At 36.3% G+C, this 27,954-nt stretch overlaps 1 protein-coding gene across 5 annotated transcripts in view; it reads left to right on the top strand.

Annotated features, from left to right (window-relative positions):
- LOC150100889 (syntaxin-binding protein 5-like) overlaps positions 1-27,954 on the top strand; it is a 710,057-nt gene that overhangs the window by 443,924 nt on the left and 238,179 nt on the right. For 3 of the 5 annotated variants that reach the window (XM_090401898.1, XM_090401897.1, XM_090401896.1), the window contains exon 19: positions 20,726-20,850. In XM_090401898.1, coding sequence (XP_090258024.1) covers positions 20,726-20,850 — 125 coding nt within the window. Of the gene's footprint in view, positions 1-20,725; positions 20,851-21,098; positions 21,760-27,954 lie in introns of all 5 variants that reach the window. The other 2 variants (XM_090401895.1, XM_090401894.1) reach the window with 1 other exon arrangement.

Here is a 27,954-nt window from a genome sequence, read left to right as displayed (position 1 = left end):
TCCTATCTGCAACAAGTTTTTATTTTTATTTTTTTAATTTTCCTAACTTCACACTGAAAACAGCATTAAATGTTGTAGTCCCACGATGTAGGACCAGAAGAGTCCTAAACCTCTAACAGTAGCCTGTGCTATCCAGTTCCACACTGGGGAATTGAGAAGTCATTGTCTGGTAAGTTCTCCATTGTGCTCATTGTATCTCGAAATCAGCCCAAGAAAGTGTCTAAAGCTTAGCAAGGCTGTGTGGCTTTGCTGACACTGTACACTTCTAAACGATACAAGTTGCAGAGATAAAGTTTGGTACATTGTAGTGCTCTTTCAGTAGTAGACTTGCTGATTCTGTTTTCAACATAGTAGTTATCTTTCTTATGATAGAGAATACTGATTGGTTGTTCAGCACCTACAACTTATATTATTTTATTATTATCACTTTTAGTATTTTAGCGTGTCTGGGTGATTTTTGTGTGTTTTTTGAGTATTTTAATAGTAGATTGATAGATACGATTATCTGTGCACATGGCTCCCATAAAGAGGAATACAAAGATGGCGTCCAGGTCACCATATTTGTCTAAAAATTTTAACTTAAAGGATTTGATTCAGTGCACCATTTGCGAAATGTATGCATTGAGGAGAGCAGTTGGAGTCTGGTTAAACAACGATAGTGGAGTGAATGTGTGCAAAAAGTGTAAAGAATGTGAGGATTTAAAGAGTGTTTCAGGTCGTGTGAGTGATATAGTTGTTGAAAGTGAGAATCTAGATAACAGTGATATGTGAGGTATGAATGCTGATATTTGCAAGGTAGTACCTGATAGCTGTGAGAGTGGTGTTGAAAGTGAGAATGAAGGTAAACATACAGAACGATTGAATGAATCGTCGAAGAATAAAAATGATGACACAGACGCAATGAGTGAGATTGCTCTATTACGCAGAGCGATACATGGGACAAATCAGCAGTTGGAACGTTGGCAAAAATGCTTACCAAGCGTACCAACTAATAATCGGCAAAAGTATGATAGAAAAAATAAGGGTATGATAGTGAGTGTAAACAAAATGAAAGAGTGAGTGTTGTATGGAGATTCCTTAGTAAGAGGTGTGTTAGTTGAGAGTTTAACAAAATCGTACCAACCTGATGCGAACGTTAAGAATGTAAGCGAGTCAATTAGAATGCAAAAGCAGCAGGTGAAAGAATTGATAGTGGTAGCAGGTACAAATGATTTGAAAGGAAACAAAATGGCTATGAGTGAGGATGTGAAGGAATTGCTTGAGGTAGCAAAAGAGAAGAGTGAGAGAGTTAGGATGGTGAGTCTGTTGCTGCGGTAGTGAAGAGTATAGAAGGAGGGCCATAATTGCTAATGACTTTATGCGTGAATTATGCAGTATGAGTGGTGTGAGATGTGTGGAATGAGTTCGATGGGCAAAAGGATTTATATAAAATGCATGGTTTACATTTGAATGGATTTGGTGTACAGAGACTTGAAAAGGTGTTGTCGAATGTAGTGGAGGTGTTGAAAGTTTTGTTGTGAGGTGTTGTACCACTTTACCCCAGTCCTGAAGACAGGCACAAACTTTGTTTGCTCTCACACTTGGATAAAGGATTAAACTAAATTTATTGTAGTGGAAGTGAATGTGCAGAATCAGGGAAACTAGAGTTATTAAAGGGGGGGGGTATGCAGACTTTAGGGAGACAGTTGAGTGTGTGAATGTGTGTAATATGCCCAAGCGAGTAGGAAAGACCACGAATCAGAATGGGATAGTTAGTATAAGGCATCAAAATAGGGATGGGACAAATGAGCTTATGCAATTCATGTTTACTAATGCCAGAAGTATTAGGAACAAGAAGGAAGAATTTTTGGCCTTGGTTGGCACTTTCAGACCACAGGTTATTGGCATTAGTGAAACATGGCTGACAGAAGATGACACAGCTAGTGGGATTGAATGTGAGGGGTATGGTGTGTTCAGGAGTGACAGGGAGAATAAAATGGGGGCGGGGAGGAGCGTTATGGATGATAGCTGATGAGCTACAGCTAAGGAGAATAGAAGTGGAACTGCAGGATAGAGAAAAGAGCACATTTGAGGCTATTTGGTGTGAGATTGAAACTAGCAGAACAAAATATACAGTTGGGTGCTGCTATAGACCAGGTGATGGAATAGATGGTGGAGATAGTATGCATAAGCAAATAGAAGAAATGAGTGGAAGGAGGGTAATTATGGGAGATTTCAACTATGGTAACATTGATTGGAAGGAGGAGAGGACACATGGGAGGAAGGAATTGGATTTTATGTGGTTATTAAGGGATAACTATCTGTGACAGCATGTAATGGAAAATACTAGGGGTCAGGGAGTACTTGACTTAGTAACTACGTCTGAGAATTTGGCTGTAGTGAATATGACCATGTTGCACCAATTGGTGAGAGTGATCATAGGGTCTTGACTTGGGAGGTGGCTAAAGGTGTGGAATTTACAATTAAGACAGGGTACATGTGGAATTATCGGGTTGGTAAGTATGACAAGCTTAGGAGTTTGATTGGTTAAGTAGATGGCATGTACAACTGCAAGGGCTAGAAGTTGATAGTGCATGGGAGGAGGTTAAGAAGTGTTTGCATGAAGCAATGGCTGACTGTATACCTAGAGTCCAAATAATAAATCAAGTAGGGGTTAAATGGATGAATAACACCATTAAGCTTAAGCTGCAAGAAAAGAAACAACTATGGAGGGAATTTAAGGAGAAAGGTGACTGGCAGGCACATGAACAGTATAAAGCGCAGGCAAGAATGGTAACGAGTGTGGTAAGAAAAGCGAAAAAAAGGATTATGAAAGAACATTGGCCATGCAGGCTAAAGAGAATCCCAAATAGTTTTTTCGATATGTTGCAAGTAAAAGAAAAAATGTATATGGCAGAATGATTTTAAAGAATGCCGATGGTAGGGAGGTAACCGAATCAATTGATATAGTTGAATTACTGAGCGAGCACTTTGCAAGAATATATCGTCCAGTGGTGACATTGCAGAAATGAATGAACCAATAGATTATACAGGAACTCTATTGCAAAACCTCAATGTCAATGCATCTGTGGGATTGGCTGGTATACCAGCTCGTGTCATACGTGAAGCGGCTAAAGAATTGTCAGTACCCTTGACCATTTTGTTTAATTTGAGTCTCGGGTCTGGGTTAGTCCCGAGGGGGTGGAAAGAGGGGAAAACAGTTCCACTGCATAAAGGAGGTTCCAAGACTGCTGTTGTAAATTACCGACCGATTAGCATATCAGGAATCATTGTCAAGGTCTTGGAGAAATTAGTCAAGAGAAGAATACAGGATTGGATAGATGAAAATGGGATACTGTATGGGGAACAACATGGTTTTGTGAAGGGTAGATCGTGCCTCAGTAACTTGCTCACATTTTATAACACAGTGACAGCTGAACTGGATAAGGGTAATGGGTTTACAGTGATTCTACTGGACCTTGCCAAGGCCTTTGACAGGATACCACATGGAACTCTAATCAGTAAACTGGAGCAGATTGGGATGGATATAGGGTTGGTGTGATGGATAGGAGGGTGGTTGATGGAGAGATACCAGAGAGTGGTTTATTCAGGAGTTGAGTCCAAAAGACGGCTTGTGACTAGTGGTGTGCCGCAGGGTTCTGTTCTTTGACCACTGCTTTTCAATTTGTTCATTAACGATATAGGAAAGGATCTGAGAGGAAGTGTTCACTTGTTTGCTGATGATGCAAAGTTGGGTAGAGCAATTGTGAGTGCACAGGATGTCAAAATTTTGCAGGATGATTTGGATAGTTTGGAGGACTAGGCTAAGGATAATGGATGTCAATTTAATGTGACAAAACAAAAAAAAAAAAGGGTTTCTATAAGATTGATTCAGAAGATATTTTTGAGAACAGGACTGGTGGTGGGAAGACTAGGGGCCATCCATGGAAACTGGGCAAGAGTGTGATTAGCAAGAGTTTTAGAGCTAGGTTTTTTACTTGGAGAGTGGTGAATGAGTGGAATAAGCTGCCAGAGTCTTGTGGGTGCTAAGACTGTGAATGAGTTCAAGGCTGTGTGAATGTCGAATAGTTGTTCTTGACATGATGTTAGGGCCTCCCTCGATGAGTCTATCGACTCCTTGGAGTTGCCCGAAATAATAATAATAATAATAATATGTTGATAATGACTAACTCATTTCCTCTTTTTAGTATAAGGTCAGGATTCCTCAGTCAAATGTTAGTCATACAGTGGAGTTTACTGTTGTTATCCAGTATTTGTTTTTTTAACTTATTCTCTAGTGCCTTTACTATTGCATTGTCTTCTGACATGTACTCCGTGTGTGTGTGTGTGTGTGTACACAATAACAATATTGAGAAACATGAGCTAAAGTTTCTATATTCCAATAGCCTGCTCTGCAGTTTTAGTTATTACTTCATCCCGGAGTTGTACAAGCTTGAGTCTACAGAACATTAATTCTTGTCGTAATTAAATCTATATATTCATATCAAAGTAAGAATCCATTCCCATCCCTAATCCATTGATAATGTGAGGGAACAAAAACTCTTGTACTCCTGTTTGGATTCTTGTAATGTTGCTCTATTGACTAAATGGTGCAGCATTAAAACCTGTCTTCTTTATTCAGTCAAGTCAGTTATAATTGATGTTCTTCCATCAAGCATCCATTCAGAGGTATATCGATAATTAGCCTTAATACATGAAGTCCTTGCTAGCCTGATTGATCAAGTGGTTAGCATATCCACCTTCGAAACTCAATAGGCTGTGGTTTCAAATCCTGCTGTGGGCATGGATATATGTGATTGTCTATAGGTGGCCATGTTTCATTGCTTGAGCAGGGTTTCTGAACCAGGTAAAAAAAAAATGAATAAAAAATACAAAAAAAAAAAAAAATCCTTAGCTCTCCCATAGTACTAATGTATTGTAGGTTCGTAGAAGGAAGTTACATAATTTTTTTTTTTTTTTTTTTAAAGCCAGCAAGCAAAATATAATTCTGAAGTGGAGAGGGAAATTTTCTTTAATCTGGGCCTCCATGGTTTATGATGGCACGGAAAAAATACTAAAATCACATTGTGAAGAAGACAATACCAAGAACAGACTGCTGAGCAAACTCTGCCTCTATCTGAGGAGACAAGAAAGTGTACTTGTCTGTGTCACATTTCTGTTTTGATCCTGTACTTGAAAGAAGTTTACCGCTTGTTTAGCAATTTCTACAAGCCTTCTCTAGTAGCAACTATTACAGGTGTGAGATTACTGGAGAATGGCATAGCATTAACAGTTGTTGTTGTGTCATGTGAGTAGTCACTGATGACTTCAAAGAGAATAAACTAACTCATCAGTGACATAATTTAAGAAAACTAAGTTTGGGAGGGACATTGATTTTCAGCACAGCTATCTTCAGAGATGAGCTCTCAGCCTAAAGTCATTGGGTGTATGACTGAAGACATTTGCTAACATTTTATGAAAAAGATGTAAGAGGACAAGAGCAACTATAATTGGATGATAATCAGAGAGTACAAATGCATCTTCCTACTTTGGAGTGAATGCTGGTCTTGATAGGCAAAAGTACAATGATATACAATTGGTAAACAAAAGTATATCTGTTAGATCTTGCAAGATAGGTTGAGAGACCTGCCAAAGTTCTGCAGCAGTAAAGCTACCTGATATCCACAGTTGATTAAGTAGTTGGATGTGAAGACTTTATTTCATCAAAGAGATGGATAGAAAAGTTCAGCTTCTTCTGTTTCTAGTATGGCCCTTGAGATAGAAGGAAGTACTAAATCAGGTTGGTATGGTGATGACGTGGGAAAGACATCCCTCTAGAAGGATTGTGGAGTTATTGGTGACAGGGATCAATGTGAGAATAGAGACAAAGTGAAGGTGTTTAGGATGTCACTGTGAATCCTGCCATGTGATTCAGTGGATTGTTGGCACTGTGTGTTATGAGAATCTGCAGGGGATTTGTGTTTGTCTCTGCTCTGGCAGGATCCAAAGGGAGTGGAATGAGGCTAAAATTGTTCCATTATTTAGATTCTCTGAGACAGAGGTAGCAAGTCTAGAATTAAAATAATATTATCTTCTAATGTGTTATTTAAATATCTTGAGCATGTGTTGGGATATATGCTGATTATTTAAATAAAAATGCGTGGATGGATTATTTAAATAGTTTGGCTTGGTTAGTTAGATTTATGTCATGAGAGTATTACATCTGTCAGCTTTATGCATGTGTTCTGAAGCCTATTTATTTGTCTTGTGGAAGAGTTATGTACTGTGTATGTGTGTGTGCGTGCGGGTAGTTAATGCTGGAGAACACATTTCCTATTTTATCTGGCTAACTTTGCTAATCTTAGATGGAGTTTGGGATATCATTGCTAAAAAACAGACTACAAAAATTTTTCCTTCATACATGGGATTTTAACTTGGGTCTCTTTCCAAGGTATGTAACCTATGAACAGAAAGAGTTAAAAAATAATATACAAAAGCAGGACTTGTAGATTGACTTTTGCCATATTATTTTGCATTGCTTTGCTTTTGCATTTGTTTAAAGCAATCTCCTGCCTTTACAGAGAGAGAGAAAATGAAAAAAATATCATTATTGTTTAAAGTGGGATAGTAATTTAAGCTTCAGTTATTCCTTAAAAAATTTTATTTATGTATACATATATGTAATGCACTTCTTTCCCTCTATCATATTGTAATGGTTTGTTAAGACATCACTGTTGATCAGAACCATATTGATTGTGCTAAACAAATGTATTCGAATAGTTTTAGAGTGCCCTCCCTCGATGAGTCCTTGGACTCCTGGAGGTGTCACATAATAATAATAATAAATAGATTTAATCTTAGGCACACCTTGATTGCATTGATCTTTGTCCATAGTATAAAGAGGTATAAGAAGCAAAACTTGATAGACTCCCAAATAAGAAAGAACAAGAAGTCTATAATAAATACTTTATCACACTTGGATAAAGGATTAAACTAAATTTATTATACTCTAACCAATTGAAAAATAATCTTTCAACATCTTTCTCTAAATCCAGAGTAATTTAATAATAAGGTGGCACACCTTTTGGCAACTCCTATAGGTAAAGATGACCTCCTTTGCTTCTGCCTTGGTATCTCCACCTCTGGGCCTGGCTCCCACTGACGAGACCTCAATAAAGGTTGAAACTGTCTCCCATAATGCAAAGCGCATCTCCACAAGGAGATGTGCTTTACATTATGGGAGATTCTGAGACAAGGAGTGATGAGAGCTTGACCCACCTTTGCTGCGTGTTGCCCAGTGTTGTACTGTCTTACCCCAGTCCTGAAGATATTTTCAGGCACAACCTTTGTTTGCTCACACTTGGATAAAGGATTAAACTAAATTTATTATAGTCTAACCAAGTGAAAAATAATCTTTCAACAAGAAGTCTAGCTTACTTCAAACAAAAATGGACTCTTTGGTGAAACCATCCTTTGGTATTTCTATAAAATTCTTCTTCTTTGGATTGGTGTGTTTTCTTCTCTCTCTCTAAGTATGGTTAATATGGGAACTGTAGATTGGATATTAAAATTATTTAAAAAATTACACATTCATTCTTTTATTATGTGACACCTCCAAGGAATCATCACAGGTGGAAGCTCCACAAAATCCACCATCCACACTACTTAAATCATCTGTCTACACACAGTATCACTATCCAGCATTGACTCACAATGCCATTTACTACCCAGTATTTTTTGTCTGGAAATTTGTGTGTGTGTGTGGTGTATTCACTGGTCAGTTTGCCTGTATTCCAGATGAAAAACCGAATTTCAGACAGGGGAAACCTTCTACCTTTATACATTTGAAGGGTGCACTATCTCGTTTTTCATTCAGATATGCTACAGAGGTGGTTTACATCATCTGTGGTTTGACTATGATATAAATAGTGCCCATCACTACTTTGTCATCCTTGACCTATTCCTAATCAAACCTCAGTGTACTGCTACCATAACCATTATTCAAATTGCGCTGTAATTCCATCACAAGGATGGTTCTTGTCCATTTGTGCAATTCAGAGTTCATTCTGAGAATGTCAGATCCAAAATATCAATCAGATCTTTCACAATTCCAAATGTCACTTTTTCAAATACAAAGACTAAACTGGAAGAGATTCTGAAGCATTTTGTGCTTCAATTAGATAAATCTCACCACTTAATCAACATCCTTCATCTTGTGCTAACCATCTCTCTTCCAAATATGCTATAACAGATGTCAGCTCATGTCTTAGTAACAAAGGTCTTAACATGGTGTAAATTTTATCTTCTGTGAAATAATAGCTACTTTAAGTCTTAGATACTCTTGTTTAACATTACCTAATGGGACAACTTCTGTAATATCATTGCATCCTGGCATTGAAACAACAAGCTGTGAGTTTTCATTCTGCTGTGGTTTGGAATGATTTTCATTGTCTGGTATAATAATGCCACCCTGATTATTAGAGGTCTGAAATGGTTTAAAAATACCATATTAATTTCTAGAATATGATTTCTAGATTATCTAGTCCTTAGCCCACTCACAGTACTATGTGCAATAAGTTCACAATCCTTTGTGGATAAGAGTCGGTGGTTTTCTTCTCATCTGGTTTGTCTGCAAAACAGCAAATTGATTGGAGAGAGAGAATGCATAAAAAATCTAACAAATATGTTAAATATGTTGATAATTGCAATTAATAATAATTACAAGTCTTCTGGTGCAGCCCCACTGAGACAACTCCCAAGTCTCTGGCTTTGGCAATTTCCTGGAGTACAGTTCCACCAACGTGTATACAGCTGGTAATCTTTTCAATCCAAAATGATACTTTGCTTTGTAAAGAAAATCTTACACTTTGTCACATTAAACTGATATCCATTCTCCTTTGCCTAGTCTGCCAATCTATCCAAATTATCCTGCAAAATTTTGACATCTGTATTAACTATTGCTCTACCCAACTTTGTATCATCGGAAAATAACTGAACAAATTATACAGTAGTAGTCCAAGGCCTGTGACTAGTGGCACACCACTAGTCACAGGTTCAAACAGAGTGAAGATTTGTGGGTTACAGAAACTGTAACCCACAATTGATAGGCAGAAAAAGAGTGATATGATTGAGACATACAAATTACTGAAGGGTTTTTAACAAGTTAATTCAGAGGAAATTTTTCAGAACAGGTCTCGTGGTGGGAGAACTAGGAACCATCATCATCATCATCAAATTCCTGCCATGTACCCTGAAGAGGTGTACAGGATATGACAGTACTACATGAAAAAATTACATCATTACTAACTTCCTATCTACAATTTTCCTCCAAATCAGTCTGTTACTTGTCAAGACTCCAACATTATCAGATCTTATATTTCTATCGTCGAAGGCACTTTGTATCGTATCAATCCACCTATATTTTGGTCTTCCTCTGGGTCGTTTTCCTGCCAACCTGGCAGAGAACACTTGTTTTGCTAATCTTTCTTCTCCCATTCTATTTAAGTGACCATACCACCTGAGATTAGCTCTGCTAACGCATTCCTGGATGCTGACAATGTCAAGTTCTTTCCTAATATCCTCATTTTTAATATGATATTGCCATTGATGCCATCTGTTCACGCCTCTAATCTTTCTTAGGACTCTCATATCTGCGGTCTCTAGTCTTTGGTCAAGTGTTTTACTTCTGACCCAGCTCTAAGATCCATAAATTAAAACTGGTTTGAACACCACTGTCTTGTATACAGCTAATTTAGTGTTCCGACTAATTTCTTTCTTATTCCATATGAATTTATTCAATTGACTTCCCACCATACCAGTTTTGCCGATTCTGTTGTCTATTTCTATATTTAATTTACCATCTTCAGTAAAAATTGTGCCTAAGTAGCTGAAATGTTTTACTTGTTCCACAGGTTCTCCATTCACAACACAGTTGACATTTTCAATGATTCTGCCTATTTTCATTGTCTTTGTCTTTTTATGCTGACCTTCATACCATAGCTATTACAACAGCTATTCAATTTAGTTAGAGAATCTTGCAGACTTGTAGCGAATTTATTTAGAAGTATAACATCATCCGCATAAAGCAAAGAGCTGACATTAACATCTCCAGTTTTGAAATCAGGTTTAATACCACATTCCTTCATAATGTGATCCATATAGATAATGAATAACAGAGGGGATAATGTACATCCTTGTCTCACACCAGATTTAACATTAAACCATCTTCCTGTACTCCCTTCAATTCTAACTGCTGACTTACAACTCAAATAAAGACTAAGCATTGCTTGATATAATGCCCCATTGACACCATATAACTGCAGCGTATTGAATAGCTTCTCTCTTGGCACCTTGTCATATGCCTTTTCCTAATCGACAAAACTTAAATACAGATCTTTGTTGTATTCCCATGCTTTCTTGACTATTTGTCGTAAAGTGAAGATCTGATTCTGACAGCTTCTATTTGGCCTGAATCCAGCTTGTTCTTCACCAAGCTTTTCTTCCACAATTCTTCTCAACCGTTTCTCAAGTATACTTGCATAGATCTTGCCTGGAACACTCAGTAGGGAAATACCTCTGTAATTCTCACATTCAGTTTTATTTCCCTTTTTATATATGGGTACTATGAGAGCTCTACTCCAATCATCGGGAATTCGTCCCTCTGTCCAGGCTTTTCTGAACCATGCAGTGCAGCCACTGTAAGACTTTTATACCACCATACTTCAGCATTTCTGGTCGAATATCATCTACTCCTGCTGCCTTTCCACATTTCAAGCCTTTGATGGCTTTTTCTACTTCAAGTATGGATTATGTATTCCTGACTGCATGCCTGGTCAGTGTTTTTTTATCACTGTGCTGTCATCACTACTTGTTTCATTTAGCAGTTTTTCAAATTAATTACTCCATACTTCAAGGATGTCTTTTTCTCCTGTTTTCATGTCACCTTTATCATCTCTAACTCCTTTTACAGCACTCTTTCCTCCATTCCTAAGCTTCTTCAACAACCTCCAGAATATTTTGCCACCTTCTTGATATTTATTTTCTATATTCTTGCCAAAGTCCTCCCATGACTTTTGTTTAGCTAGTTTTACACACTGTTTAGCTTTCTTACATTTGTCTCTGTATTCTGTAAGAGTAAAAGCTGACTTATTTGCCAGGAACTTTTGATATGCTTTCTTCTTTTCCTTCACTGCCTCTTTAACTTCCTGTGTCCACCAGGGAGTTCCGATTTTTTTTATCCTTGCACACAACCTCACCACATGCCTCTCTGGCAGAATCAATCAATGTTTTCTTCAGAGTTTGCCACTGAATCTCCAAGGTTTGATTCCTGTTCTCAAACTCTTTCATTTTCTTTTCAATAATCTTTCTGTATTTTAGTCTACAGTTCGCATCTGAGAGCTGCTCAACTTTTATTCGCTTTAAAACTTTCTTACATGTTATTCTTTTCAATATGAAATTCAATTTTATCCTGCTCAAGACTAAATAGTGATCACTTCCAATTTCAAATCCTCTGTACACTCTGGTGTCCTGCACCAGGGAGAAAACATCACTATCAACAATAACATAGTCAGTGAGACTTTTCTTATTCCTAGCCTCTTCTCTCCATGTGAATTTGTGCACATTTTTATGTTGGAACCTGGTGTTAGTAATAACCAGTCCATGTCCTGAGCAGAAATCCAACAGATATTTGCCATTATTATTAGCTTTGCTCTTTTCTCCAAATTTTCCCAAAATATTTTTGTATGTCTCACAATCATTTTCTACTCTGCTATTTAGATCCCCAACAAGGACCAAGTTTTCCTTTTTCATTGTGTCAGTTGCTTTTTCTAAAGCCTCAAAAAATTCCCCCACTTCTATCTTAGTAGAGCCTTCTGTGGGACCATAGGCACAAATAAGTCTCATTGTCCAGTTCCCCATTCTCATATTTGCCCACATTACTCTACTTGAGAGTGACTGCCATTCAAGAAGATTAGCCTCGTATTTTGTGTTGAATACTATGGCTACTCCTTCTTTTCCTTGATTGTTTTTGCTTGAATATATAGCATTTTGTATTTATTGCTTAGAAAGATCTCACCAGTTTTGGTCTTTTTTGTTTCAGTCACCCCTATTATGTCGATCTGGTACTTATCTAATTCCTCAGCTAGCTCCATTTCTTTGCCATTCAGGCTTCTTACGTTGATAGTACCGATCTTTAACTCTGGTGATGTTGAGTTGGGGTTTGTTTTCAGATTTGTTCCAGTAGCTGACTTTTCGCTGTTCGCCCTGGTTCCCTGGCGAAAACAATGGGGGGGCCTTGTTTAACCGGGTGACGTCCCAGCCGGCATGAAATTTTGTCATGTTGTACCATCATTTTTTATTTTGGTTTAACCAATAAGAATACAATTTGGTCGGCTAAATCCCAAATTGCCAGCCCATCCTCGTTCGTTCAGTATCAAAGTCGATACCCAACAGGGTGCACCACGAGAAGGTGATGATTGGACATTAGGTCAGAAGCCCTGGTCGGTTCTCCGCATTCCTTTAAAAGCTATGTGGAGATCTCCACTCAGTTATACAGCTTTGACCCTTAAGCACCCCAAAATTATTTATATAGATATATATTATATATATATATATATATATATTATATATATTAAATATATATTATATATATGGGGGTGCTTAAGGGTCAAAGCTGTATAACTGAGAGGAGACCTCCACATAGCCTTTAAAGGAATGCGGAGAACCGACCAGGGCTTCTGACCTAATGTCCAATCCTCACCTTCTCGTGGTGCACCCTGTTGGGTATCTACTTTGATACTGAACGAACGAGGATGGGCTGGCAATTTGGGATTTAGCCGACCAAATTGTATTCTTATTGGTTAAACAAAAATAAAAAATGATGGTACAACATGACAAAATTTCATGCCGGCTGGGGCGTCGCCCGGTTAAACAAGGCCCCCGTTGTTTTCGCCAGGGAACCAGGGCAAACAGCGAAAAGTCAGCTACTGGAACAAATCTGAAAACAAACCCCAACTCAACATCACCAGAGTTAAAGATCGGTACTATCAACGTAAGAAGCCTGAATGGCAAAGAAATGGAGCTAGCTGAGGAATTAGTTAAGTACCAGATCGACATAATAGGGGTGACTGAAACAAAAAAGACCAAAACTGGTGAGATCTTTCTGAGCAATAAATACAAAATGTTATATTCAGGCAATAACAATCAAAGAAAAGAAGGAGTATCCATAGTATTCAACATAAAATACGAGGCTAATCTTCTTGAATGGCAGTCAGTCTCAAGTAGAGTAATGTGGGCAAATATGAGAATGGGGAACTGGACAATGAGACTTATTTGTGCCTATGGTCCCACAGAAGGTTCTACTAAGGTAGAAGTGGAGGAATTTTTTGAGGCTTTAGAAAAAGCAACTGACACAATGAAAAAGGAAAAGTTGGTCCTTGTTGGGGATCTAAATAGTAGAGTAGGAAATGATTGTGAGACATACAAAAATATTTTGGGAAAATTTGGAGAAAAGAGCAAAGCTAATAATAATGGCAAATATCTGTTGGATTTCTGCTCAGGACATGGACTGGTTATTACTAACACCATGTTCCAACATAAAAATGTGCACAAATTCACATGGAGAGAAGAGGCTAGGAATAAGAAAAGTCTCATTGACTATGTTATTGTTGATAGTGATGTTTTCTCCCTGGTGCAGGACACCAGAGTGTACAGAGGATTTGAAATTGGAAGTGATCACTATTTAGTCTTGAGCAGGATAAAATTGAATTTCATATTGAAAAGAATAACATGTAAGAAAGTTTTAAAGCGAATAAAAGTTGAGCAGCTCTCAGATGTAAACTGTAGACTAAAATACAGAAATATTATTGAAAAGAAAATGAAAGAGTTTGAGAACAGGAATCAAACCTTGGAGATTCAGCGGCAAACTCTGAAGAAAACATTGATTGATTCTGCCAGAGAGGCATGTGGTGAGGTTGTGTGCAAAGATAAAAAAATCAGAACTCCCTGGTGGACACAGGAAGTTAAAGAGGCAGTGAAGGAAAAGAAGAAAGCATATGAAAAGTTCCTGGCAAATAAGTCAGCTTTTACTCTTACAGAATACAGAGACAAATGTAAGAAAGCTAAACAGTGTGTAAAACTAGCTAAACAAAAGTCATGGGAGGACTTTGGCAAGAATATAGAAAATAAATATCAAGAAGGTGGCAAAATATTCTGGAGGTTGTTGAAGAAGCTTAGGAATGGAGGAAAGAGTGCTGTAAAAGGAATTAGAGATGATAAAGGTGAAATGAAAACAGGAGAAAAAGATATCCTTGAAGTATGGAGTAATTACTTTGAAAAACTGCTAAATGAAACAAGCAGTGATGACAGCACAGTGATAAAAAACACTGACCAAGCATGCAGTCAGGAATACATATCCATACTTGAAGTAGAAAAAGCCATCAAAGGCTTGAAATGTGGAAAGGCAGCAGGAGTAGATGATATTCGACCAGAAATGCTGAAGTATGGTGGTATAAGAGTCTTACAGTGGCTGCACTGCATTGTTCAGAAAGCCTGGGCAGAGGGACGAATTCCCAATGATTGGAGTAGAGCTCTCATAGTACCCATATATAAAAAGGGAAATAAAACTGAATGTGAGAATTACAGAGGTATTTCCCTACTGAGTGTTCCTGGCAAGATCTATGCAAGTATACTTGAGAAACGGTTGAGAAGAATTGTGGAAGAAAAGCTTGGTGAAGAACAAGCTGGATTCAGGCCAAATAGAGGCTGTCAGGATCAGATCTTCACTTTACGACAAATAGTCGAGAAAGCATGGGAATATAACAAAGATCTGTATTTAAGTTTTGTCGATTTGGAAAAGGCATATGACAAGGTGCCAAGAGAGAAGCTATTCAATACGCTGCAGTTATATGGTGTCAATGGGGCATTATATCAAGCAATACTTAGTCTTTATTTGAGTTGTGAGTCAGCAGTTAGAATTGAAGGAAGTACAGGAAGATGGTTTAATGTTAAATCTGGTGTGAGACAAGGATGTACATTATCCCCTCTGTTATTCATTATCTATATGGATCACATTATGAAGGAATGTGGTATTAAACCTGATATCAAAATTGGAGATGTTAATGTCAGCTCTTTGCTTTATGCGGATGATGTTATACTTCTAAATAAATCCGCTACAAGTCTGCAAGATTCTCTGACTAAATTGAATAGCTGTTGTAATAGATATGGTATGAAGGTCAGCAATAAAAAGACAAAGACAATGAAAATAGGCAGAATCATTGAAAATATCAACTGTGTTGTGAATGGAGAACCTGTGGAACAAGTAAAACATTTCAGCTACTTAGGCACAATTTTTACTGAAGATGGTAAACTAAATATAGAAATAGACAACAGAATCAGCAAAGCTGGTATCGTGGGAAGTCAATTGAATAAATTCATATGGAATAAGAAAGAAATTAGTCGGAACACTAAATTAGCTGTATACAAGACTGTGTTCAAACCATTTTTAACTTATGGATCTGAGAGCTGGGTCAGAAGTAAAACACTTGACCAAAGACTAGAGACCGCAGATATGAGAGTCCTGAGAAAGATTAGAGGCGTGAACAGATGGCATCAATGGCAATATCATGTTAAAAATGAGGATATTAGGAAAGAACTTGACATTGTCAGCATCCAGGAATGCGTTAGCAGAGCTAATCTCAGATGGTATGGTCACTTAAATAGAATGGGAGAGGAAAGATTAGCAAAACAAGTGTTCTCTGCCAGGTTGGCAGGAAAACGACCCAGAGGAAGACCAAGATATAGGTGGATTGATACGGTACAAAGTGCCTTAGACGATAGAAATATAAGATCTGATAATGTTGGAGTCTTGACAAGTAACAGACTGATTTGGAGGAAAATTGTAGATAGGAAGTTAGTAATGATGTAATTTTTTCATGTAGTACTGTCATATCCTGTACACCCCTTGAGGGTACATGACAGGAATTTGATGATGATGATGATGATATATATTATATATATATCATCATCATCTGAGAGCTGGGTGATTATATGTTACGCTTTCGCGCAGGCCTACACATTTTACTGCGTAATCTTCCATAACCGATAATCCTGCGAATAGGTATGTTGCTCCTTATTCCTGGTGTTATCCCATGTCTGTCGAAGGGTGTGTTTACAGGGCTGGTTTGCCTGCTTTTTGCGGGATGAAAAACCCCAGGATAAACTGGGGGAAAAACTCTATTGTCCATGCCCAAGACTGGCTTACTTGGCTATGGCTGAGGAAGATCCTTCAACTCCTCACGTCTCCAATGGGAATCGAACCTAGGACACTCCTTCCCCAGGTATATGGTTGTGAAGTGCACATCCACTAGGCTAACCGTACAGAATTATATATATATTTGTATGCAGAATGACTCGGTTTATGAACATGTTTAATAATTTTAATGACTTAAAACACTGAGATAATTAAGAATAAAAGTTAATAAGGACACAATTAGTTTCACTGGTAAGCCAACTTCATCAGGTGTCAAAGCACAAAGTATACACAAAAAGACCGACAGAAACATTACACACTTACAACAACAGATCTTTCAAAAACTGTAGTTAAGTTAGAATTGGAGTCCGCTCTTCAGTTCTAGCCTCCATTTATGTGCATGCGTGTGATCTCGTGAGAACACAAATACCGAATAGCAGAGCTATGAGAGTCTGGTAAATTGTAACTAAGGTTGCTATTCATGTGGGTAGAATCGAGGGCAATTTCTTTTGACTCCAGAATACGTCTTTCAAGTTTATCATAACATTTGTGAATATTAGAAGTTAGATTCCAGTCTATTTGGTGTTGGTGGCCTTCATCAGAGTTTACAGAGAACAAGACATGGCTGGCGAGGGCACTAGCTCGGATTCTACTATATGAGATGTCTCTTTTGTGCTCTTCAAGATGGAGAAAGATTGATTTATCAGTTTGTCCATAATACAGTTTACCACAACTACAAATAATTCTATATACTCCTGGGAACTGAAGATGGGGATGTTTTTCTTTTGACTGAATAAGGATAGATCGGAATTTGGGTAAAGTAGAGAAGCACATTTTGATGTTGAACTTTTTTTTTATTCTTGCCAGTTTGCGGGAGAGGGAATTGATGTAAGGCAAGGAGATGTAAGCTCTGGAGGAAGTAGAATCTTCATTGACTTGTTGATGATGGTGAAGTAGAAGTTTATCAATAGTTTTTGGAGAGAAACCATTATTGATAAAGGTCCCTTTGAGGAAATTAAGTTCATTTTGAAGCTCTAAGTCATCTGATAATAATGATCTGGTCCGATGTGCAAGAGTAGATATAATGCCATATTTCTGAGGTGGGTGTTGGTGAGAGGACTCGTTAAGGTATCTATCTGTATGTGTTGGTTTCCTGAAGATTGAAATTTTAATATTATCAGTACTCCTGGTTAGCTTTATGTTTAAAAAAGAAAAACAATTGTTAACTTCTAGCTCAGAGGTGAATTTGATGTTGTAATGAAAGTTACTGAAATGATCCAAGAAAATTTTGAAGTTATCTGGGCCTTGTTCCCATATAAGAAAACCATCGTGAATATAACGGAGTCAGATTTTAGCTTGCAGCATGCCAAAAAAATTGCTTTATCTTCCAAGTCTTCGAGAAATATGTTTGCTAGCACCGGGAAAAGTGGGTTACCCATGGCTAGTCCAGTGTTTTGTTTGTAGATCTTGTCTTCCAATCTGAAGTAGCTTGAGTCGACACAATGAGTAAGTACAGCGAAGAGCTCCTTTGATAATTTGTTCTTGAGAAGAGTAAGAACCTCCTGGGTTGGAACATTGATAAAGAGCGAAACTATGCCGAAGCTTGTCATCATATCTGATTTGTTTAGTTTGAGGTTTTTGATCTTGGAAACAAAATCAGCTGAATTCTTGATGTAAGAAGAGGATTTACCTCTGAGGTGTTTTAAGGAAGAGGTGAGATATTTAGATAAATTGTATGTGGGCGAGTCAATGCCTTCAACTGTGGGTCTGAAGGGAGTATTTATTTTGTGAATCTTAGGAAGGCCGTATAACCATGGGATAAGTGAACTGATCTAAGAGAAAGGGGAATATTGCTTGGTAATTCCGAAGTTGATTTTAGAAGATTGTTCTTACAAATTATCAGTAAGCTCTTCACTTTATTTACATATTGTGTCGACTCAGGCTACTTCAGATTCAAAGACAAGATCTACAAACAAAACACCAGACTAGCCATGGATAGCCCGCTTTCCCCAGTGCTAGCAAACATATTTCTCGAAGATGTTGAAGATAAAGCAATTTGTTTTGACCATGCTGAAACCTAAAATCTGGCTCCATTATATTGACAATGTCTTTCTTATATTGGAACACGGCCAAGATAACCTCAAAGTTTTCTTGGATCATTTAAATAACTTTCATCACAAATCAAATTCATCTCTCTCTGAGCTAGACGTTAACAATTTTCTTTCTTTTTTAGACATAAAGCTAACCAGGAGTACTGGTAATATAAAAATTTCAATCTTCAGGAAACCACACGTACCTTCACGTGTCCTCCCATCACTATCCACCTCAGAAATATGGCATTATATCTACTCTTGCACATCGGGCCAGATCATTATTATCAGATGACTTAGAGCTTCAAAATGAACTTAATTTCCTCAAAGGGACCTTTATCAATAATGGTTTCTCTCCAAAAAAATATTGAGGAACTTCTATTTCACTGTTCTCAACAAACCAATGAAGATTCTACTACCCATAGAGCTTACATTTCCTTGCCTTACATCAGTTCCCTCTCCTCCAAACTGGCAAGAATTTTAAAAAAGTTCAACATCAATTAGTCAGCCGAAAGAAAAACATCACCATCTTCAGTTCCCAGGAGTATACAGAATTATTTGTAGTTGTGGTAAACCATATTATGGACAAACTGATAAATCAATCTTCTCCGTCTTGAAGAGCATGAAAGAGATCTCATATAGTAGAATCCGACCCAGTGCCCTCGCCAGCCACGTCTTGTTCTCTGTAAACTCTGATGAAGGCCACCAACACCAAATAGACTGGAATCTAACTTCTAATATTCACAAATGTTATGATAAACTTGAAAGACGTATTCTGGAGTCAAAAGAAATTGCCCTCAATTCTACCCACCTGAATAGCAACCATAGTTGCAATTTACCAGACTCTCACAGCTCTACTATTCAGTATTAGTGTTCTCTCAAGATCACACACACACATATAAATGGAGGCTGGAACTGAAGAGCAGACTCCAATTCAAACTTAAATACAATTTTTGAAAGCTCTGTTGTTGTGTAATGTTTCTGTCAGGTTTTTTTGTGCTTTGATACCTGATGAAATTGGCTTACCAACGAAACTAGTTGTGTCCTTATTAAACTTTTATTCTTAATTATTTCAGTGTTTTAAGTCATTAAAACTATTAAACTTTTTTCTTTTTTTATTATTATTATTTTTTTTTTTTTTTTTTTTGCCAAAGTTGCAAATTTCCTAAGGATTTAGTTAAGGAATTAATGTAAGTTCTTACAGAAAACTATTCATAGAGACATTTCAGTATAGAATATTTCCACCTTGAACTGCAATGCAGCTCTCACAACATCATACTATGCTTAGCACCAAGTGATGCAGGGGCAAACTGGCCCACTCCTTTCAGAGCAGGATAAGGCCTTGTTTGTTTGTTTTCTGGAGGGGAATTTTGAGCAGCAATGCATCGGCCTAATGCATTCCAAACATGTTCTTTGAGGTTGAGATGGGGAATGTGCTAGCCACTCAATTTCATTAATATCTTTAGTCTCCAAAAGTATCTCCTCTGCTTGAGTATGATGTGGTGTGGCACTGACATTCATAAAAATCAATTCTTCGCTTACAGCACCACAGGACAATTGAACATAGCATTGAAGAACGTCATTGCAATATTGTTCACCAGCAGTCATAATCCCTTTTTTCCAGCATTATAGCTCAGTGCATCCATTAAACATGATGCCTCCCCATACTTTGACCCCAGCACTGCCTTATCTGTTCCTTCCAGGAACATTCTCATGATGATAACCAGTACCACTTTTATGCCAGATCAAGTGTTGTCTAGAATCGGAGTTAAGAATAAAATGACTGTCATCTGTTAAGAGGACATTGCCCTATTGGTGTCATGTCCAATTTGTATGGATACAACACCACTGAAAATGTGCTATATGATGAGTTGTGGATAAAGAGACACTGACTACAGGCATGTAGGCCTACTTGTTGTGGATATCTTGCCACAGTTTGTTGAGATATCCATGTACCCATTCTTGAATAGAGCTGACTTGGAAGCTGACCTGTCTCGTGGTGCATCGATTACATTTTGCTGTTATAACTAAAAATCTGTCTTCATGCTCTGGTAGAGCAAGGGTGACCTCTTAATAAACAACTGAAACACATTCCATTGGTTTGAAATGCTGCCTAGCATCTGGATGCAACACTGTGTGAGATTCCAAACTCTGGCAATATCAGCAATTCTGCAGCCTTCTTCAAGCTTTCCAACAATTCTTCCCAGTGCAAAATCATCTAGATGATGTCTTTGAAACATTACAGTACATCCAAGTTTGCAACTTTATTCCTTCACAAAAAGAGCTTTCTTCAACTACAGTTTGCTTATCACAGCCATTAATTAACGAAGTTAATTAAAATTGTTAGTAAAATATATTAACTCTTTTATGCAAATCAGTTATTTACTTTAGTACTTTTAATGTATTTTAGGATCTGCAGACCCATATCAGCGAGTTCCTCGTTCTCCAAAAAGAAATATGATAGGAACAAATGACAATAGTAATAATGATCAAGAGAGATGCCGTTCTCCTTCAACAGAACAGGTTTGCCAGAATGTAATAAACAAATTCTTCTGCCTCTTTGCTATTCTTTACAATTGTATCATATTAAAGTATATTTTAACTTAAATTTGCTGGGAAATATATTATATAAAGGACAAGAAGGGGTAATTGTTTTTATTTATTTTTTTCTATTTAATCATAAAGTTCTGTTCTTTTATATAGCTTTTTTTTTGTGTATATTTGCTTGCACCACATCACTTATTTATTGCATGATTTGCAGTGATTGCACCATTACTTTTCAGCTCAATGATGCCATGGATTCTTCTCAGATGCCTGTTCATTCAGATTCATCCATCAGTTGCTTATGTGGTGCTAATAATAATGACAGCAGCAGAAATGATAGACCATCAACACCTCCGACTGCAGTACTGGTTAACAAAATTGCAGAGCAACCTATACCACCACCCAGGGCAAAAAAGGAAAAGAAAAAGAAGACTTCACAAAGTGATCTTTGTTTAAATTTTTCAGTAATATATGAACATAAACCTGAATGTACTTATAAAGGACTTCAAAGAAGCATAAGTTGCTGTTCTGAAGTGCCCAGCCTAGGAAAACTGAGGAATATTTGTTCACATGAGTCAGTTGCTGATGGCAATAGTTGTTCCAGCAATTTAGTTCAACCCCCAAATAATACGTTACATGATAAAGAAGAAAAAAAAACTACAAATACTGAAATTGAAGTGGCTGAGGAGGCATTTGAAAATCAATACGAAACACAGGCAGTACTTGGTATTCATAATTCAGCATGGAAAAATTTGGTTTTTGGCAGACAGAAAACTAACGGTATTTCTTCAGAAAGTAGCATTGGAACTGAAGTGGAAAAAAAGCAGAAGAAAAAAATGAAGTTTGTAATTATAGATCTCCAGACTGAAGGTCCGCAGTCACCAGTAATCAAGATCTTGCGTAAGTTTTAATGGCATCATTCTGTTTCTTTATTTTAATTCTTGGTCCTTTTATTTTTTTTCCTTTATATTGCATAATTTTACCCTTCTTGTCCTTTGAATACATGAACTAGTACAGAGTTATTGCACACAACCTTTATACTTTGAAACATTTATTACAAAACATTTGAAAAATTGCATAGGTGAAACTTACAGTTAAGAAGAATGACTTTTGAATTTCTTTTATCCTTTTAGCAGTTGACATAACTTGATCCTTAACTGTCAAACACAAAATTCAGATGATGGAGAGGTATTCAGAGACATTTTAAAGCATTCGATGCTGGACCATACTTTAAACCTTAGTCTTGATTTCTTAGTCTTTGCTGTGTGCAGAAATGAATTACCAATACTTATGACTCCGATTTAAGATGACAAAGTAAACTGTATTGAAGATTTTAGGAAAGCAGATTAAAATGAAGTTGTGGAAATTGCAACTACTGCAAAAAAAAATTTTTTTTTTAAAAATCAATGATAAGATGAGTCAGTTCAACTTTTGCTCTGAAGTAGTTATGGTGAATTTGGAAGATGGCTTCAAATTGCTATCATGAAAGAGTAATCTGCATCTGGCCTCTGAAAACACATGCTTTGTACTTGAGTATACTAGTAATAGTCAAAAAATTAATGTGATTTCTGCATTTCTTATAAACAAGAAACACAATCTCTCTCTCTCACTGAGAAACAATACTTCTCAGTTTTATTTAATTTATTGCAACTTGACTTACTACTGTGAAGTGACTTAACTTTTTCAATAATGAAAAGCTATTTGAATAGCAACCTACCCTTTCCTCCACATTCCCCAGAACTTGCCCTCTTTTTTATATTTGTTAAAAATTCTGTCTGTGTTTGTTAGCAAAAAAATATAAATAAAAATTATTAAAAAAAAATTATAAATAAAAAATATAAAAAAAAATATAAAAAAAGTTAAAAAAAATATAAATAAAACTGAAGAGTTGTATAGCTGCTCTTCTTAATGTGGTGCTTTATTTCTGTAAGTCATTTGGTTCTTAATAAATGTTTCAAAATATAAAAATCATAGGTCATAATGCTGAATAATGAATACATAATAGTATAATAGTATTTCTATGCTTTCAAATTACTTTTGATGTTGCAAGCAGCATTACTTAACTCTGTAGTGCACCTGGTCTGACTGGGAATATTAAATTCATAATAGTTTATATATATATATGATCTTTAACAAATCTCATATGAAAAGAAATTGAGGTAAGAGTGTTTGTTGTTTGTATAGAAGATGCAATCTTCATTTCTTTAAGCACATTGAGGTCAATTATTTAATTAATTTCTATTGTTCAAAAAATGATTAGTGATCTCTCACATTTATATGTGGAGGGGATCACCAGCTAATGAATTGCAACAGAGTAGTTCACTGATATGAAAGGAGCAGTAGAAGTGGGATGGGAGAGGATCTAGAATTGCAAAGGGAAAAAAAAAACGGTTTACAATACACCTGGTTACAGTGTAAATTTGTTTTTATTCAAAAAAAAATAAAGATATATATATATATATATATATATTAATTTTTATTTTAAATTATAAAAACAATGATGGGCAAACAATTATCTACCTTATTGACTTCATTTTCCAGCTGACTGCCCTTTTAATGATTATTAGACTTAGTTCTGCAGTTAGTTGCTAGAAGTTCAGTGACTTTTGCTTTGGAATTGCTAAGTGCTTGATGTAGCTTAAAAAATCGATAACTGTATTTTATTCACTTCTTTTTGAGCAAGTGATTATTATTATAATATAGTTACCTTTTATATAGTTCAAAGAATCATCAGGAGAGGCCCACACATGATGCCCTGACTTGTCTCTGCTTGCAATCCATTCTGCTCACAGCATGCTAAATGAAAAAATAGTTCTCACTTCATTTCTAATTGCATTCTTGCTTAACTCATGATCTCTGGTCACATTTCCTTATAATGAAAAATTTCACCTACACTAATCCTATGAAATCTTCATGATTTACTTTCTCTCAGATTCAGGATGACTGTATCTGGACATGACAATCTAGACATTGATGTACAAGGATCATTTCAGAAGTTCTGCACACACTATGCCTATTGTTAAATCATATTTTTATTTTGTGTTTCTCACAGAGTAGTTCTTTCAACTTAGGGAACACATCAAAATTTATGACTGGACTGTGTAAAGTCCAGACATGAGAGGATTGCAGAAACACTTGCCATCCACGTAAGATAAAATGTTAGGTAACAAGTGAAACCTGTTACCTTGGATATCTAACCTGAATATCAAATTCTTCCTTTATTTTGAAATCTTATTTCTTAGAACATACACATTTTTTTTTTTTTTTTTTTTACTTAGTGTTTGGCTTACCAAAATTATATATTCATGTGGCATAAAAGTAGAAACTATTGCATCATCCCACTGGCTATTTGACCAGCATGCAAAACATTTGAAATGAATCTCATATCAAGGCCTTCAAAAGAGGTGCAGTGATATCCTATCAGTGTTCAACATTGCTATTCTCTAAATCATTTTTCCCAATCTTGGTGGCTCCAGAACTTCAACTTCTTGTCTGCTATCATTCAAAGATACCTTAGCCTCATTCTTTTCTTTTTATTTACTTATTTTTTCCTTGAAGCAAACCCCATCAATATATTGGCTGATTTTTGGAAGATCATGATCAGTTTCTGATATGTAGAAGATACTGTGAATCTGTAAGGAGGTATATAGAATATTATGGTAGTATTACATAAATAAGTTTACTTTTTTATTGATGTCTATCAACATTTTTCTTCCAAATTATTTTTCAAGTCTCCAATGTTGTCAGATCTGACATTTCTATTTTCTGTGAACTTCTAAAACTACATTAAATATACCCAACGCTTGATCTTCTGGATCTTTTTCCCAGCAGGATATATGTATATATATATATAAAACACCAGAGCTATGCACTCTTGAACACTAAGGATGTCAAGTTTCTTTCTGATATCTTTCTTTAACATAATTCTGAAATCTATGTCTATTTACCTTATCTTATCTTGTCTTTGATTGTATGAAAGATATGATCAAAAATAAGATAAAAAAAATGAATGGTGAATGTGAATTATCATATCTCTGATCAGCTATTTCCAATGCAACTTTTGGATTAAAAAGTTAAAACTGGTTTGAACACTGTTTTGGCTAATTTCTCTCTTTCTCCATATAAATTCATTCTACTGCCTATCCATGGCATAAGTTTGCCTACTCTCTCTCTCACATCTGTTTCCAAATTTAGTTTACCACCTTCATTGAAAATTGTATGTAAATATCTGAAATATTTTATGTTCTAAGTTCTCCATTGAGAATGCAGATTTTTTTTATTCACGTTCCTGACTATTTTAATACTTTTATCTCCTTACTGCTGTTCATTCCAAATTTGTTACAGTGGTTATTCAGTTTAGTTGGTTCTGAAAACCTCTGTCATGAATTTATTAGGAGTAATGACATCACTTGCATAAAGAGCCAAGTTTAATATCTCTGATATTGATTTAAGGTTAATGTTACTTTTCTTTATCACATAAACCATATAGATGATAAATAATTGGGGTAGCACGTATCCTTATTTTATAACTGATTTTATGTCAAACCATGTTCCTGTAACTGCAGTTCAAATTATTGACTTACAAAATGTTCACTGTATGCCAGATAAGTGTAGCACGCCTGGTCGTCAACTTACGACCACAAAAAAAAATTAATTAATAAATTAATAATAAATCAGGCAGCTGCGCGTATGATAACTATGGGATACGAGTGGAAGAAAACATTCAAGAAGAATGCAGTCACAAGTACATAATCAATACTTCAGATAGAAAAGCAGCTGGAGTAGATGATATTTGACCAGAAATGTTCAAATATAGACATTTTAAGCAGCTACACTACATACTTCAGAAAGCAGCCCTGAAGGACAAATTTCAGATGATAGGAGAGCGGTCACAGTACCTAACTATGACAAAAGTGAAATTAAACTTGATGTGAGAATTACAGAGCAATTTCCATACTCATCTTGTCCTTTTCTCAAGTATACTTGAGAAAAGGACAAGAAAAATTGTGGAAGAGAAACTTGGAGAACAACAGGCCATGTTCAGGCTAAATAGGGATGGTCAGAATCAGAATTTTGCTTGAAGATAAACGGTTCCGAAATCATGTTAATGCAGCAGATTATTTAAGTTTTGTACATCCATTTTCCATTTTGTACATGGAAAAAAAGATTACGATAACGTATGAAGATAACAATACACTTGGTTTACGACCGACTTCTGTTCTGGCTGACAGGTCGTAAGTCGATCTGGTCGTATATCAGCCATATATTTATTAACAGTATTCTTTAACCTTTCTAATCTTTTTATCATCTTTATAATTTATTTTTATAATCTTTTAAATTTATAATTATGTATATTGTACATAATGTGAAAAATAATACTGTATGTAAACACAAAAATACAATCTACAATTAATGTAAAAATTAATACAAATGAAATTTACAATATCAATTTTTAATCTTTGCTTGTGCTGGGTTGTGGATCGTCAGGGTCATGTTCTTGGGTTGAGGTAGGAGATGTTCTCTTGATGAGGAACATGCTGAGCTTTGTTTGAACAGTTTGTTTCTTTTTTTTTCTTCATATATCTCACGATAACAATGCACAGCATCTTGAATGATACGTTCAACCTTTGTGAATCATTCGACATTAGGGTCCATTGCTTCGAAACTGGCAAGAGCTTTATTCAGTTGCGAAAAAGAATCTGATAAACTCTTTGCAGTGAATTTCTTTTCTGACTCCTCTTCTTCCTCTCTCGCTTTTTCTTCTGACACTCTCTGTGCTTCCAATTCAATCAACTCTTCATCCGAAAGTTCTTTTATTTCACAATCTAGCAACTCCTCTACGTCTTCTATTTCACATTCTAATTTAAGATTTTTTGCAAGTTTAATAACTATTTTTTCTGTAATCACTTCCAGTTCCTCTCCTTTTTCAAATCCTTCAAATGTATTCGCATAACATTTTAGACACTTTTCCAAATTCCCGACATGCAATTCTTTGTTACACATTCCCATGCAGTTGAAATATTCTTGATACACTGAAGAATGTTGTACTGCTTCCAAAGGTCTTGCAAAGATAAATCAGCATCAGAATCTATCGCTTCGATGGCTTGTGCGAATGTCGTTCTGAGGTAGTGAGCCTTGAATGCTGAAATAGCACCCTAATCCATGGGTTGAATGAGAGTGGTTGTGTTAGGTGGCATAAAAGCCACTCTAACATCATGTTGAAGGTCGTCCAGATGAGGAGGGTGGCCAGGGACGTTGACCATAATCAATAAAATCTTGAAAGGGATACCTCTCCCTGCACAATATTCATGAGCCTGGGGAAGAAAGCAGTTCATGAACCAGTCTTTGAACAGTGCTTGAGTCATCCAAGCTTTAGGGTTTGAACGGTAGTAAACGGGCAGTGTGTGCTTGTTGATGTGCTTAAATGCACGAGGGTTTTCTGAACGATAAATGAGAAAAGGCTTCAGCTTAAAACCCGCGGCATTCCCACCAAGCAACAAAGTCAACCGGTCCTTAAAAGCTTTGAATCCTGGCATCTTTTTTGCTTCTTGGTGTATGTATGTACGATTAGGCATGCATTCACTGTTTTACAATTTAACAGTCTTTCAGTGTAATTTTTTCCCTTTTTAATGTAAATCATATCCATGAAATGTTGAAAATCTATAGAACATTAGCATTATTAATAAGGTTGGATTAAGGACCATATTATCTGTAAACCCTACTCTAGAGATTAAGCATTCATTTTTTTTCAAATCAGTTTTGGCCTTCAGTAAACAGGCTATGAAATTCATCATCTCCTAAAGACACACACACAAAACCTACCCACAGTGGTTCCAACCCATAGCTTACTGAATGTTTTTTTAACATGAATCTCTCCTACAAAAGGTTGAACCTGTAGTATATTAGGATTATACTATCAATGAGCTTAAGGATAAATAATCAGGAAATTATGATCTAGTGACTAAACATAGAAATATTTCAAGCCTCCACACTAAGCAAGGCAGCATCTCACACTGGGCCTTGAAATTCATCAATCACCAAAATAACACTAGACATTCAGAATTCTAAGTTTTTATGCCACTGGTATTATCAGTA

This window comes from Typopeltis vanoorti, chromosome 12 (assembly GCF_054136105.1).
Source record: "Typopeltis vanoorti isolate ZY-2024b chromosome 12, IOZ_Tvanoo_1.0, whole genome shotgun sequence".
Taxonomy (NCBI): domain Eukaryota; kingdom Metazoa; phylum Arthropoda; class Arachnida; order Uropygi; family Thelyphonidae; genus Typopeltis; species Typopeltis vanoorti.
The sequence above is the reverse complement of the archived record's forward strand: the minus strand, read 5'-3'. Positions and strand labels throughout refer to the sequence as shown.